General features: G+C 36.1%; 1 protein-coding gene across 1 annotated transcript in view; it reads left to right on the forward strand.

The window, feature by feature from the left end:
* Positions 1-15,699, forward strand: part of SEMA5A (semaphorin 5A) — a gene marked incomplete at its 3' end in the record, with an annotated part of 236,068 nt that overhangs the window by 21,771 nt on the left and 198,598 nt on the right. Inside the window, exon 2 of the mRNA XM_084306898.1 lies at positions 2,127-2,226. Coding sequence (XP_084163024.1) covers positions 2,127-2,226 — 100 coding nt within the window. The remainder of the gene's footprint in view (positions 1-2,126; positions 2,227-15,699) is intronic.

The raw sequence follows: 15,699 nt of genomic DNA on the forward strand, positions 1-15,699 counted from the left end.
GCTTCCTTGAATCTGATAGACTTCTGGAGTGAGCACATGTCCTGGTCACTTCCAGCCCCTGGTGCATCCTCTGCTGTCTGTCTTGATTGGACTCAAAGCCTGAGTAATCGCTTCTGCCTTTTGTGCAGCTTTCAAGTCCTGGATGAGAGTGATATTCTTAAAGACTTACATCTCTATTTCCTTATCTTCTTGTCCTACCTAATTTCTCAACTTTTTTTTTTTTTTTTTAATTTGCAATTGATTATTTCATATAAAAGGTGTTACTGAACAGTTGAGGTTGTAAAATCAAGTACACAAATGTTAGGAAATGTCTGTGTCAGGCTTTCCTGTGTAGCCTTATATGTATAAATATAAATAGATAAATATATATAAGACTAAATAGGCATATAGTGTGTGTGTATAAGTGTAAATACATATATATATATATTTCTCTTACTGAGTCCTGCTAGGTTCTATGCACAGCATGTGTAGCAGTAGCTGGTGGCAGCTGTAACCACAGTTATTTAATATGTGGCCCCATCCCCTCTCCTGCCCTGTTTTTGAGAACCTATCCAGCACAGATGGAAACAACAGTGAATTTAGCTACAAATTCTGCAGAACGTGTGCAAACTGGCATTACAGTCCTGTAATTGCCCAGATGCATACAGGCTGTCATTAAAAATACAGAAGTTAGTTTTCTGACACCCAAGTGATTCTACTGCATGGTTCCATCTGTTTTTTCCAAATATATGATGCTACTGCTTCTGCACAGTACATTTAATGTTTCTCTGCAATGGCAGAAAACATTTGGACACAGAATAACATTTTTCTCTGGGGCCCTCTCCGTAGGAATAGATGACCTACTTGTGCTAAAAACTTTAATATTTAAATTAAGAACAAATCATCCTGAAACAGGCACCAGACATGGATTATTTCAACCCAAACATTTTCAAAAGTGAAAATATGCATGTGAGCAAAGAAGGGAGTTTATAATGGAGGTTGACAACCTAAGCCATAGCTGGGGATACCAGTTCCAAAAATGACACTGCCCTGGCACTCTCAGTGGTAGGTATTGACTCTGTGTCTCAAATGGGCATGACCAGGTGTTCATCTTTGGTATTTTTTTATTGTCTTTTTCATATATGCAGTCCATAAGTCGATAGTTCCACAGCCTGTTGTGTTATACATACATAGCCCTATTTATCTTTTACATATGTTCCAGACAACAGATTTACATCAAACATTTAGAATAAAATAAGTGTTTTGATATCCTGAGAACTGGGGAAAAGACTTTTGAGGAAAAGGCTTCTTTGTAACTCCACTTTCTTTAAAGAACTTAAATAATTATTGAAATTTTGGGAGCTCAATGTGTCTGTGTAAAAGTAAATGAATCTTGCTCTGTTCCCAGAACAATGTTTGTGGTGCTAGAAAAAACACTGGTTTTGTGGGAGTAAAAATAATAGTAATACAAGTATATAAGGAGCTGGCATACAGTTACTTATGAGTGCTTACCTTTGCAACTAGAAATAGATTCATATTCTGAATAAAAGTAAAGCTTGTTGCTGAATTTCAGCAGCTTATCCACTTGTCTGCTCTGTGCTTTATGTAGCACTACATTGGTCTGAGAAAGATAGGTTAAAAAAAATGTTCATTTGAATTTCAAGCATGTTCCCTCTTACCTCCCTCATGTCTCAACCTTTTTATGGTGAAAATGATGAAAATTCAAATTTGCTCATTTTCCTCATTGCTTTCCACTTGTTCAGACCTTCATTAAAGAAGAAAACAAAAAATGCTAGTCCTTATCTGCTTCTGATGCATGGAAAATTAATCTGACTTCATTTGTGTATCTACCAGCTTATTGTAATTGTACTGTGTTGTTGTCTGCTTTACCTAGGGAGGAAAAACATCTGGCTTATAAATCAGAACACAATTAGAAAGTTTCATTCAAATATTAATTGGGTGACTGCCCAACCTGTTTCATAAGTCTATAGTGAAGATTATGTGGTAGTAATATTGCCTATCTTTCTTTGGAGGACCATACTAAGAAAACCTGCAGCCCCACAGTATCTGCAAATGTAATGCTGACTGCCTGATGTATTACAACTAAGACATTTACAGTAACATTTATTTCTTTTTCATTGTTTTAGAAATTGCCCCTTGGTTACATGTGTTCAGAGCAGAAGATGCTGTAGACTTCTCACAGTTAACATTTGATCCGGGACAAAAAGAGCTTATTGCTGGAGCAAGGTGAGAAATATCTTTTCTTTCCATGTTTCATCAGGTTGGATTTTGTTCTTTCAAAAGTAATATTGAGTCAAATTCGAACATCGGATTGCTCTCATGACTTCCCTGCTTTCCACACCCACTCACCTGAAGTGTGTGTGTTTATTTCTCTTATTCCTGACCAGAGTTGGAAGATGGAGTGCCTGGTATCAAGGAATGCATAGTAGCTTGTACTTTTCTCATTTTAAAGAGGAATGTCCTGGAGTATTCTCAAACTTTAGATGCATACAACAAGGGAGATGCTTTATGACACTGTGACAAAAGTTAGTACAGCATAAAACTTGTAATGATCCCAACTTTGGCTATACAATACTGCTGTTCTTGCCTGGGTGATTCTAATAATTAATTATTCATTGCAGTTACGAACTGTTAAAGTCTGCAGAATTAGTGGTGAAGTCAGTGATAATCATTTCCTCACAGTAAGACAGTACTTTGCAAGCTGTGATAAATAGCGATCCTGTCTTTGGTGTCAACACTGAAGCAGCATCAGTCATTAAACACCAGTTTTTATTCCCTTAGCATATGAAGTATAGTAAAATGTTTTTGTTAGCAAAGATGTTATCCAACTAACTTATTATTTAAATCTTCCTTTGAATATATTTTACTGTCTAAAATTTATGAACTTCCAGTCACTTCATATTTCTGATACATTTAGCATTAGAGTATGATTCTGTTTCCCAATTTGTTTCTTAGTTGAAATTGAGGTTGATTGTATGGAACTGTAAAATGCACTGCAAAAAATTTTTGCCCCTGTAAGGGGGAAACATTTCTGTTTATGTAGTAGATACTTATGTCTGGCACACCTGAAATGGGATTTACTGTGTGCTCATGTTGATTTGCTATTCTGTAAGCTGCCAAATGAAATGAGGCATAATGCTGTATAAAGACAGCCAGTGTAAGTCAGAGCTGTCTGAGCCTCTCCACAGTCACATGAAGTTGCATCTTGGATCAATGCACGCTGTATGGATCTCAATAAACTATGAAAAAAAAAAAAAAGACTTTTTTTTGTCCATACTATTCATGTAGCTTCTGAATCTCAGGGAAGAATATGTCCTCTAGAACTTGTGCTTTCAGTGAAGTCTTTTGAATCATTATGGGATAAGCTGCAAATGATTTTCTTGAATAGTCAGTGACTATGAAAAAATACCACTTGCCAATTCTGCCTTTTGCAAAAGGCTCAATGCAGTAGGAGCAATAGGATTCATTTGGTTTCTCTGCAAGTTACTACAACTTCACAGCTTCATATCTCTTACTATGGCTAAAATTGCATAAATAAAAATAGTATTGTTAAAAGCACAACAGAAATCTTTGTTTTCTGCAGTGTAGATGGTTATTAAGTGTTCATTAATTTGGTAGATTTTTCTGTTCCTTATTTAATATTATGTATTTCTATTCTGAATGTTGAGCTTTTCCACACTGCTGTTTTTTTATTTGTTTGTTTGTTTTTTGTTTTCCTGCATTTATCTTCAGGTTTCCCAAACTGTTCGTATTATTGTTATTAGTATCTTCTTTTCAATACATTTTTTTTTCCTTAATGCATTGTGCCAGACTATTTGGTGAAAGGCGTTGTGTGTCATGGGGTCATAGATTCAGTAGATGGGGAACCAGTTGCTGTGGTGCTCTAGTCCCCCAGATTGCAAGTGTTGGCCTTGCATCTTTTACATGGAGTCTGCCTAATCATGCAGAATGAATCCACTCATGTGGAATGTGATGTAGACTTTTCAGCTCATTTTCAGGAGTGATGTTTGCAGTCTTTTGATGGGTGTCAGGAACATGTGAACTTTTGCAAATTTTGAGAAGAGAGAAATTGAACTTTTGAATGACTGTGTGTGTGTCGAGTTATCAGTTCCTTGTGTTTTTCTTTAAAACATTGCTTGTAGACATGCTTCACATAAAGTTATCTGAACAGAGCATAAATATTGCTGTATTTGTACTATGGCCTGTGGATTAAATTTTAGTTAAAGTTTCTTGCACATCTGCTTCACAGGCTTCACATTTCCTAAGAATGGTGAGAGGAATTCCTTTTCTGTCCTAAGCCATAAATGTGCTCTCATAAAACATAATGAGGAGAATGCACTGTTAATTCCTTATCCCCTGTGAAATATCTTTTGATATACAATCACTTCTCTTGAACTATTCCTACAAATGAGAGATTGAGAATCATAGAATCATTCAGATTGGAAAAGACCTCTAAGATTATCTAGTTCCACCTTTAACCTTGTACTGACAAGGCACTAATAGCACTAAACCACTAAACCATGCTACTATGTTCTAAATCTACACGTTTCTTGAAGATCTCCAGGGACAGTGACTCAACCATTTCCCTGGGCAATCTATTCCAATGCTACACACCCCTTTCAGTAAAGAAATTTCTCCTAATACCTGGTACAACTTGGAGGCCAAGAAGAGCCCAATCCCCAACTTGCTACAACCTTATTTAAAGTGATTGTAAAGTACAGTAAAGTCTCCCTGAGCTTTCTCTTCTCCAAGCTAAACAATCATAGAATCCCAGCTCCCTCAGCTGCCACTCATAAGTATTGTTTTCTAGACCCTTCACCAGCTTTACTGGCATTCTTTGGAGATGCTCCAGCACCTCAATGTCCTTCTTGTAATGAGGAGCCCAAAACTGAACACAGTATTCAGGGGTGTGGCCTCACCAGAGCAGAGTACAGGGGGACAATAACTTCCCTTGTTCTGCTGTCCACATTGCTTCTGATACAAGCTAGGATGCTGTTGGCCTCCTTCACCACCTGAGCACACTGCTGGCTCATTCAGATGGCTATCAACCAATACTGCCAGGTCCCTTTCCACCAGGCAGCTTTGCAGCTGCTCTTCCCACAGCCTGTAACATTGCACGTTTTTTTTTGCGCCCCAGCTGCACCTAGCACTTAGCCTTGTTGAACATCATCAAGCTGGCCTCATCCCATCAACCTAGCCTCTCCAGATCCCTCTGCAGAGACCTCCTGTGCTTGGTCAGATCAACACTTGTGCCCAACTTGGTGTCATCTGCAAACTTACTGAGGGTGAACTCAATGCCCTTGTCCAGATCATTGACAAAGATATTGAAAAGAACTGGCCCCAATACTGAGCCCTGGGGGACACCACTTGTGATGGGCCTCCAGATGTATATAACTCTGTTCACCATGGCTCTTTGTGCTACCCATCCAGGCCTTGAGTAGCCAGCTTCTTCTGGAGAATGCTGTGGGAAATGGTGTCAAAAGCCTTACTGAAGTCTAGGTAGACCACACCCACAGCCTTTCCCTCACCCATTGAGGGCATCTCTGTATTGTAGAAGGAGATCAGGTTCATCAGGCAGGACCCTGGTAAACCCCTGCTGACTGGACCTGCTCACCTTGTTGTCCTATAAGTACCGCATGGTGGTACTCAAGATAATCTGCTCCATGAGCTTCCCTGACACCGAGGTCAGACTGAGGCATCACTTTTGTTAGCCTCCATTTCAATGGGACCTCCCCTGGTAGCCAGGACTGCTGATAAAAAAAAAAATATACGTATATATATATATATTTATATATATATATATATATATATACACACGCACACATAATCTTCTTATGTTCTTGTACTAGCACATTTCATTACTGAAAAACCAATAGCTATGTCACGTGATTTCACTAAGATCAGAACAGTTAAAAGTTCCTTTTTCAGTTGTGAAACTGATAATTCATAGTCTTCTAACATATTTTTTCCCTTGTGTAGTCAGTCATTCAGTAGCAGTGTGACACATGGCAAAGCTACAAATAAACTTGTATTAACGTATTACTTGGTTTACACTGTCAAGAGAAATATAGCCATTATGATTTACTTCTCAAGCATCCAAACAAAACTGGAGGGTGATGCCTGTACCTCTACACTTTTGCTTTAGTTAAGGTGGTGTTCTTCAAAACTGATTTTCATAGCCCAGAGCTGTGTTCTGGCTCATCTTAAGTTATAATTGCATTTTCTTGCCATAGTGGAGTTTAGTGAACTCTTTGCCAAAATTTCTCTATCTCGGAAGCCAAATGAAACAGTGTTGTGAAATTTCAATACTATTGAAATTCCTAAATTCCATTTCCGTCACTGATATTGACAGTGAATGATGTTCTTTTAGCGTCAAAATTCTACAATCTCTGAAGAGGTTCATGACTTTTTTATCTTAATGAGCAAGGTGGAGAGTATCCCGTCTGGGATTCATTCCGGATTCCCACAGGGGGCTGCCAATGTCATGCAGCTATATAAAAACGCAAATAAGATCTCATAATTCATTGAAAACTATCTCCAGCAGTGACATAGAAGAATTGACACCATTGCGCAAGATACCTGGAAGACCTAAACTGTAGCAGGAAAAAAAATAAAAAATTCCTGAAATTGGAAAAAGGTGTAAGGAAAGCCTGCTAAAAGAAGTGGGTTGGAGGTTGGAATTAGTGTAGGGAAAAAAGGCTGAGCCTGTGCACAGTAACTGCCCATGAATCCATCAGTGAGTACATCTAGGGAAGGAAATAGCTGTGTAAACTATACAGTAACGTTGGCAGAAAACCAAATAATTTTAAGTTGGACATGGGTAATTTCATCAAGAAACAATGAGTTTTGTCACATTTTATCAGTGTGAACAAAACAAGAAAACAACTATTTTTTTGAGATGGAGAACTCTAAATATATGAAAGGGACGCTATATTATAGCATTTGCCATATCAGGCAATTACCAGAAAGGTCATATCCAGTCCTGTATTGCTAAAATTAATCTTTCTTACCTATTTTGGGAAATAAAATTGGTCCTCTGGATGTCTGTGGATATTCTGTAGTTGCTGTGCAAAAACACTTTTTTTTTTTTTTTTTCCACCTGAGCACAGGTTGTCCTCCAGTCCTCATGAGAAATCTCCAGTTGATATTTTGTTTTGCAAAATGTCCAGCTCTCTTACAGGTTTTAGGTTAATTAATTTGAAGTATACTTGTCCTATTTCAGTTTTGTTACACCATTCACACTCCATTCTGTGAGTGTTATCTTAAGTTGTCCAGTACTTGCTCACACTTTCACACTTTCAGTTTAATCATCCCATCTGCCCTGGCACTAGTATTTTCCTTGTGCTGAGGAGTTGCTTAAGTTTTGGAATAACTGCTCCATTTCCTCATTTCACCACACCCATCCAGGAGAAAGATTGGCAGTCTGAGTAAAGCTTGGGTTTTGCTCAGTCTGGTTCATTTTTGGAGTGTGCACACTTAGTTTCTCTGAATGCAGTTGAAAGAAGTAACTATAGTCAATTTTTGTTGTTTGCCTCTCAAATTTCTCACAGATCTTGCACCTCAACTGTGGCAGATATTTCTCTCTTAGGTCGCAGTCATATGTTTTTTCCTATCATGAAGTGCAATGCTTATTTGTGACTGCTGTATTTTCTGCATATTGCTATATGATACAGGACCAATTATACCTTCGATTGTAATGTTAAAAGGAAAGCTAGCAGTGCTGTTGAGTTTACACAGGTTTTGTGTCAAGTAACATTGTCAACCTTTAACCTCTTCCAATGTAAGAGGTCTGGTTAATAACATATTTTGAATCTGAAGCATAAGAGTTGTAATACTTTTGTTTTAAACCATATAATTCTGTCTTCTGTCAACCTGCTGTGCAAATTGAAATATATGTGTACTATTGGTGAGGGCTTCAGAGGGAGAGGAATATCTTTTAAAATGATGGATGAGTTAGCCTGGATCTCAGTAACAACTTATAGTTGTCCTGCTTTCCTGGTACCCTTTACCACAAGTTGCTTGAGTAGAAAAAGTAATTTAGTTAGCTTCGAGAAATAAGTGGAATAGGGTAGAAGAGGTGGGTACAGGGAAATAAAAAGGTAGAGGGAGAAGTTGTATTGCCCAACATTGATGTAACCATCCAAAGTGCATAGTAAAGACAAGCAAAGATTAAAGTTCAATTTCTTAAGTTAAATTAGGGGAAGAAGAATTACTTGTATTGTAATTATGTATTATGTGTTTTAAAATTAGCATGTTAAAATTAGCAAGAACATGACAGATTTTTCAATATATCGGGTTTAGATTTAATGTAAGAAGAACTGCTTCTAGTAATAGGTTTATGTTAAATTGGATGAGATTATACATGTAAGTAAAATGAAATGAAAGAAAAGAAAATAATTAATAATTTCATGAGGGACTCTATACAGAAAGAATTCAGTATGGATGTAGAACAGCTGTCAGTATATTACAGGAATACTATTGGCTTTTGACATAGTTTCATGGGAATATAGCTACATTGCCCTATCTTTACAGCTTGCCACAGGCATTTTTCTTAGCATCATGTATGACCTGGCAGACAAAATAAATGAGCTCTTTTGCAAACTGAAACCTTCAAGGGATCTCATTTATTTTCTTAAAAAAAAAAAAAAAAAAAAAAAAGGCACCATATAGCAAGACAATTTACTTTTATAATTAAGTGGCATCAGCAAAGGATTACTCTTAGGGCATTAGCTACTCACTGAGCTCAGGGAAATGAGAGGCTGTTTCTTTGTTTATCTTATTCTGATAAATCCTGATAAAATATTCAGTTGAACATTTCTGTGTGTGCTATTTAGTGGACTGACTTAGCACCTACTCAAATATGATAATGAATACTATGTTTTGAAATGCCAGTAAGCATGGATTTCCCCAAGAACAACTCAGCCTTCTTTTCCTAGTGAAAAGTGCACCTTTGTGAAAGTGCTTTGTCATATCTCCTGTGGTGACTTTTTTTTTTTTGGCTCCTGGAAAGGTCAATTGAGTAGGGAAAAGACCTGCTCAGGGGCAGGATACAGCAGTGTCTGAATTGCCCTGGCAAATTGTTCATTGCCTTCTTTCTCCTCATTCCCAGACAACACAGTAAACACTTATTGACTCTAGCTTTTATAAATCAAAAAGTGTTAAAAGTGTACGAGACATTTTGGTAAACCAAGAGCCAACTTAGAATCCTGTCTCAAACCTAGTAGATCAGAGCAGAAATCCTGAGGTTTGAAATAATGGGTTACATTTTCCTTTTAATACATTCTTATTCTTTTATTTTTTTATTTTTATTTTTTGTGACTTTTTCATTATTTCTTTTTCCTTAATGCTTTTAATCAGGCCATACCAGAATACATACCAGAATATAGCAGAATAAGATTGTTTAAATGAAAAGGAAAATAATCTTCTTCTCTCCAAGCTTCTTCTGATTGAAATTGTGAACTGGCAGGAGCCTTACTGGAGGTCATTCTCGAGATGCGGTAATTTAGTTTTTACGATTCAAGTTTGGCTAGTTCAATTGTGCTCTAAAATTTGATAGTTGCTTATCAGAAATTGATTTCAAAGCTATTCAACTTTTTTTTTTTTTTTAATTAGATAATATATCTTTAGACATATTGTTTGTGTTTTTTTTTTGTCTGTTTGTTCTGTTTCTAACACAGAACATCTTAAACAAGAACACAGAACATCTTAAACAGTGGCTTTCTCCTGTATATTCTTCTGCAAGTTAATTAAATTTGCTTTGAGGTTTAAAATTTGCTTGGAGGTGGCTTATTGCCTCAGTCACTCCTTATCTTGTTGATGAAGGACTGTAACAGTATGCCTTTTCACTTAATTAGATGTGTGTTTGGGAACGTTAATTTGAACCATTACTACTACTTCCCACAATAACAGAAAGGCAAATTAAAGGATTCATTAACTAGTGGTTTAAGGATCACTAATAAAGGAATAAATAACTGTACAGGTTTGCTTCTTGCTGTTGTCTGCTCCCAGCAGGAGAATCTGAGAGCTTCTTGTTAATGAGATGTTCTGAGCATATTGGGAGAATACGCAGGCAACAGGAATTAGCTGCTGTATTCTCTGAACATCAGTCTGGGTTTTATTGCTCATTTAAGACATTGTTGGGAGTAATCAATGTCTGTCCTTTCACTGATTGATTTGATGTCATCTCAGGTATGGTTTAATGTTAAACCTAAGAAAAAGTATCATCCTACTGCTGCTGGGGAAAAAAAAAAAAAAAAAAAAAAAAAAAAAAAAAAAAAAAGGGTCTTTCTCCCTCTACTTGTCTTCCTTTCCTACTTTGCTACTGGATTCCTAAATATTTTTAAAAGCTTGTCCTCATGCCCATGTCTTCCTCCACTACACAATTTTCCCCTCCTGTGCAACAGCTCTGGCAATAATCTGATTGCTAAGTAAGACTAGCCAATTCTCTAATCCCACAAAAATTATTACTTTTCTTGTGCTGGCTTAATGTCTTGCTATTCTTTAGTGAAACTAAAATGATGTATCATCAGATGAGCTCTGGAGTTAGCCCAGGGTAAGATGAAAAGAGATGAGGTAAGGGTAAACGAAGCTTTTATAGCAGAGAATGCTGTTATTTCACTGTAAACCATCTTTAGAAATGGTATCAAAGGAGAAGTGTTCTGAATTTACCTGTCTTTAACCGAATTCATTAATGTGTTTTTAATTAATTAATAATGTGTTTTAATTAATACACTTGATCTATGCTAGTTGTATGTCCTGCTGCAGAATATGTCAACTTCTGCCTTCCTTTGCTTCCCTGTTGGTGTTCTCATGCCGTTTACCTTCTTTCTTCTGCAATGGATGTCAGTCCTAACATAATGTTTCAGTCCTAAGTTACCAACAGATAGATTGTGTCTGCTGAACCTGTCTCCTTCTGTGTGCCTTAACAGCACTGGAATGTAGGGCAGGGTTCTGCTGCCTTAGAGTCTGATAACATGATATAGAAATCCTAGAGAGCAGCAGTGGCATCTGTGAAGGACTCTCTTCCACCTCTGAAATACTGGTGCCTTGCATGAGTCAATGCAGACCCCTGTGGAGTGGCTGCACTCATCTTGTGACAGGGCCGCTCAGTGTGCATGTAGGCCACAGTACTCACACCATGACTTCAGCCAGAAAATGTAACAGTGCAACCTTGCATACTGTGTATAAGACCTTCACTTCAGTAGATTTGATGGGAGTGAGATTGCATTTCATATAGAGAAGCGTTGGCATCATGTGCTTACCATAGTATGCATCCTCCTTCTGAGTTTCCCATGTACAGCAAATTTCCATTGAAAGGAGGGGCTGTGTTGGAAACAAACTGCTCTGCTGAAGGACTGCAGCATGACCACATGAAGGGAAACTGAAGATTTGAAAATGTGGACCATCAAGTTTAGTATCTCCCTCCTTAAACACTTTAGTATTAACATGATTAATTTTTTTTTTTTTCATGTTGCTGTTGCAGTATCTTAACAAAATAACTAACTAACTAAATAAAAGACCAGTCTTTACTTTCTTAGTCTTTTCACCTTCTCCCCTACAAAACCAGCTTAAACAAATTACATTTGCCAAAGTTGATTGCTATGGGAAAGGAGGCTGCAAAAGGTATGAACTGTCTAAAATGTCTATGTTTATCTAAGCCTATTCCCGTTACTGGTTTTGTTTGTTTGTTTGTTTGTTTTGTTTTGTTTTGATTTTTTTTTTTTTTGGAAGAGATATAACAGCAAAATTAAATTTAACTTTAAATTAATTAATTTCTTAAACAGTGAAATAGTAACAAGACTACAGAGAACTTACTTGGCTATTTATATGGGAAGGTACTCCATAATATATGCCATATCTGCCAAAACATAAAATCTGGGGGCATATACTTTGAGATATGTGTTGCAACATAAAAGAGTACTAAAAATTTTTGTCAGCCACAGTTATGTAATACACAGTTAATGTTTTGTCAGAGGTAATATTTAAGGATAAAACTGAACCTGACAACAGTTAGAATGAATAGCTGAGTAAGCTCACAAACGAGTGTGTATTTAAAACATAATAATCAGGAAAACTTTGATCTGAAGGCATCAGAGGACCAGAGGTGACAAATACTCAGTGATCCATTGAGGAAACCAAGTGCTGTCTGAAAGATGCATGGGCTGACAGGAGAAGACAGTAATCTGTGTTTGAGATGGCATGAAGAAGAGTGAGCTCCAGGGCTGCAGAGGCAGGCCACTGGTACCCCTCTGCTTTTTCTGGAGAAGTACTTGGCAAGAAATATGTAGAAGCAATGCCTTACTGTTGGTCCTCTGTACAGGACTTTTTTATGACTTAGGATCTTGAGTCACTGCTAAGGCTGCATGTGGAGCCACATACTATAAAACTTGTTCATCCTGAAAAGTAACTGTCAGAGAATTATCAGTTTTCTGTTTGCAAAGCTCGGTGCCCACTGATCAGCCTGTGATAACCTGAGTCTTCCTCTTTGTCCTTATGAACATTGATAAAACTTGAGTAGTCTTTCATTCCTGTAGCCTGTTTCTTTCATTCCTATCACCTTTTGTTCATGATCTCCTGTAATTTTAGAAATTATTAAAGCAGGTCAAAAAGACCAAAGATCACCAAAATTTTTAAGTCAAACAAACATTACCTGGTAGCCTGAAAGTATTTATCTGTGTATATGCAATTTTCACATCTTTGTCATTTATCAAGCTTGTTACTTTATTATTCTCATGCGATATAAGACTTCTACTTCCTGCAAAATCCAGACAAGGATTACTTACTCACCATTTTGCTTTTTGTTATTGTAACTTGACCTTTTTCATGTAATAGTTCATAGTCATGTAATAGTCATATAATAGATACCTAATCCACTTGGATTAGGTTTATTTTATTTCTGACATATTATCCTTAGCTCTCTCTCATATTTTTTCTATAATATCTTAATAAACCAAATCAATTTTCTACACCATAAATTTCAATTTATCTACTTTCCTCCTGTTGTTTATTTCCAATTGCTGCTTTTATTACATTGCAAAACTAGAATTGTCTTTTACCAAAATCTTTCCTTTCTTGATCATGGAATTGTGACTTTTTGTTACTAACTGATTCCTTAAGAGCTTATACTTTTGTTGTTGTTCTTAATATTTTTTTTTCCTTCCAGTAAATTATGCTAAATTTTATTCCTTCATATGAATTAATTTATTCAAAGATGTTCAAAGGAAGGAATCTTCTACTGTTTTATTTCCAGGAGATTTGTCAATATCTGTATGGTCATGCCTTGAGTTTTTGATTTAGGCTATCAATTGTAGAGGAAATGGAGCATGCTTTTTTGTTTGTTTGCTATCTTACAATTTTTATTTTTTTTATCTTTTTATTTTTTTTTTCCAAAACCTGAGCTTATAGTGCATTCTCTGAAGTGGTATGTGCCACCTTAATGTTCCTTTAATTCACGTCTGTGTTCATTGCAACATTATTTATCAACAGTATTTATTGTTGTTGTGTTTGAATTTTATGCCCTTCTGTTTCATTAAGAAAAGACTAAAGTGCTAGACTTAACACCCGTTATAAACACTATGCGCTTTCAGTTCTTTATGGATTTTTAATTTTAAGAAGTCCATGTCAAAATGAATTGATCTGCTGTATGTTTCTATGCTTTTATCTGTAGTCATGCTAAATGTATTCACTGCAGTAGACTGGAATACACTACTTTAAAGGAGGGCACTAAAGAATGCTTTTTGTGGTGCTTCATTCAATTTCCACTGATACAAGGGGAATTCTTTGCTATTGAGTTTAGGCAGGCTACATTTTACTTACCATAGTTCAGCTAGGAAAGTTGTTCAGTACCATAATACAAAACAAAATGCTTATTAACTGCTGAAGGAACTCAAAATTCTGTTTTGTCTTGCACTTGTGTTTTCTTCTCATTACAGTGTCTTTCTGCTTGGATTTGCTCTCCTCATTCATTAAGCACAAAATCGAAACACATTTACCAGTTACAGCCAGTGTCAAATCAGTTTAATTCCAGCATGTAATGTTGTATTTGTCTTGCTTTTATTACCACCATATTTGCAGAAGAGGCAGACCTACATGCTAAAAGGTCTAAAGCTATGCTTCCGAAATTACTTGGTCGTTTTTTATTTCACATCCTTTGTTGCCTTTGAAGCATTCATGCAGTAGAATAAATCTAAACGGAGGTTGAAAAATAGCAATCCATATCACGATCTCAACAACATAACTGAATAAGCATTGTGACCTCTCTCATGAGGGGTATAATGACTCTGTATATATCATGAATTTTGGCATTGACTTTTCCTTTGGGCTGACAAATTTATTGCTATCATAATAAATTTCCAATATGTGTTTTACTATCAGTTACATTATTTTTATTTTTTATAGATTTTTTTTTCCAAATGTCTCTTTTTAATGAGTTTTGTACGTTAAACTATTGGATTTATTAAGCTTAATGCAGTCTCGCTAGTTTTACTTAAGTGGTGATGTTCTTATAGGAACAATTCTGATTGCTATCTAGGTAGCTAATTTTCTAGTAGTCCTAGCTTTATTCTTGTAGTAACAGTCACACTATGCTCTTTATTTACCTAATTTACCTTTATGTTGAAATGGTTTGATGCTTTTAAAATGTCTTGCACTTTGATTTTTTCTTCTTACATTTCTTTCTGCTGGCTTTGTGAAACTGGAAAAAAAAAAAAAAAAAAAAAAAAGTAATTATTTGTTGGCAACAACAGGAAGTTAAAAGATGTCCAGTAGTTAGTTTTGGCTCTTGGCTTGTTCATGTGAACATAGACATTTTAGTCTTCCTAATACTTATGGGGTCAATATTTCTAATTTCACTGGATATTTTAATGTGGAAATATAATAATGCTGTGCTCTACTGCATAGGATATAAATTTCATTTTGTAGGGAAAAATATAATAAAAAAAAAAACAAAAACTGCTTTTCTTTTTCTACAGGATAACATTGTTTTACTTATTTACAATTTGGGACAAATTGTAAAGGTTGAAATGATATAATAATGAAATACCATAGAAAGGCATCATTAATAATATGCTATTTCTTAATCACAGTCTTCAGATGATACATCAGTAATAAATATTCAGTAGATATGTCAAGATGAAGTACCCAAAATGTACATACATGACACTATGTGAAGTACTGACCTGAAAACCAAGAGTATGAGATGAGACTGTGCTCATCTATCTTGGAACAGAGACTGCATTTATTTGTAGAGTGAGATGTGACTCTGATACTACCAAGTTAAGAAAACAGTTTATACCTGCTGGGGATACAGTTCAACTTCTCTGGAAGAAAAGGAGTTATTCTGTTTCTGTAAATGAAAGAAAGATTTGCAATGGCAGTGAAGATGCAGTTCTCTTTAACTTTGATATCTGGAGAGAAAGAAGCACAGTCAGTGACGGTTGATGGAAGTTGTTCCATATACGCAGTGAGATAAAGAACCGTTTTAGTATATGTACTTGTATATTCCCTGTTGAAAATTTCTGAAGAAAACTAAAACCATTAAGGTATTTTTTGTCCTTACAGAGACAGTATAGATAGGGTAGAAAGACAGCATGCATCATCGCCTGACTTCCAATGAATCTTTCGAGTTAATTTGCATTTAGTTTGTGGATGAAGCTTTGTGTAAACATTGTACCATTTTCACTGTTTGCCTGTTTCAGTTCT

This window comes from Netta rufina (assembly GCF_964035555.1).
Source record: "Netta rufina genome assembly, chromosome: 2".
Classification (NCBI taxonomy): domain Eukaryota; kingdom Metazoa; phylum Chordata; class Aves; order Anseriformes; family Anatidae; genus Netta; species Netta rufina.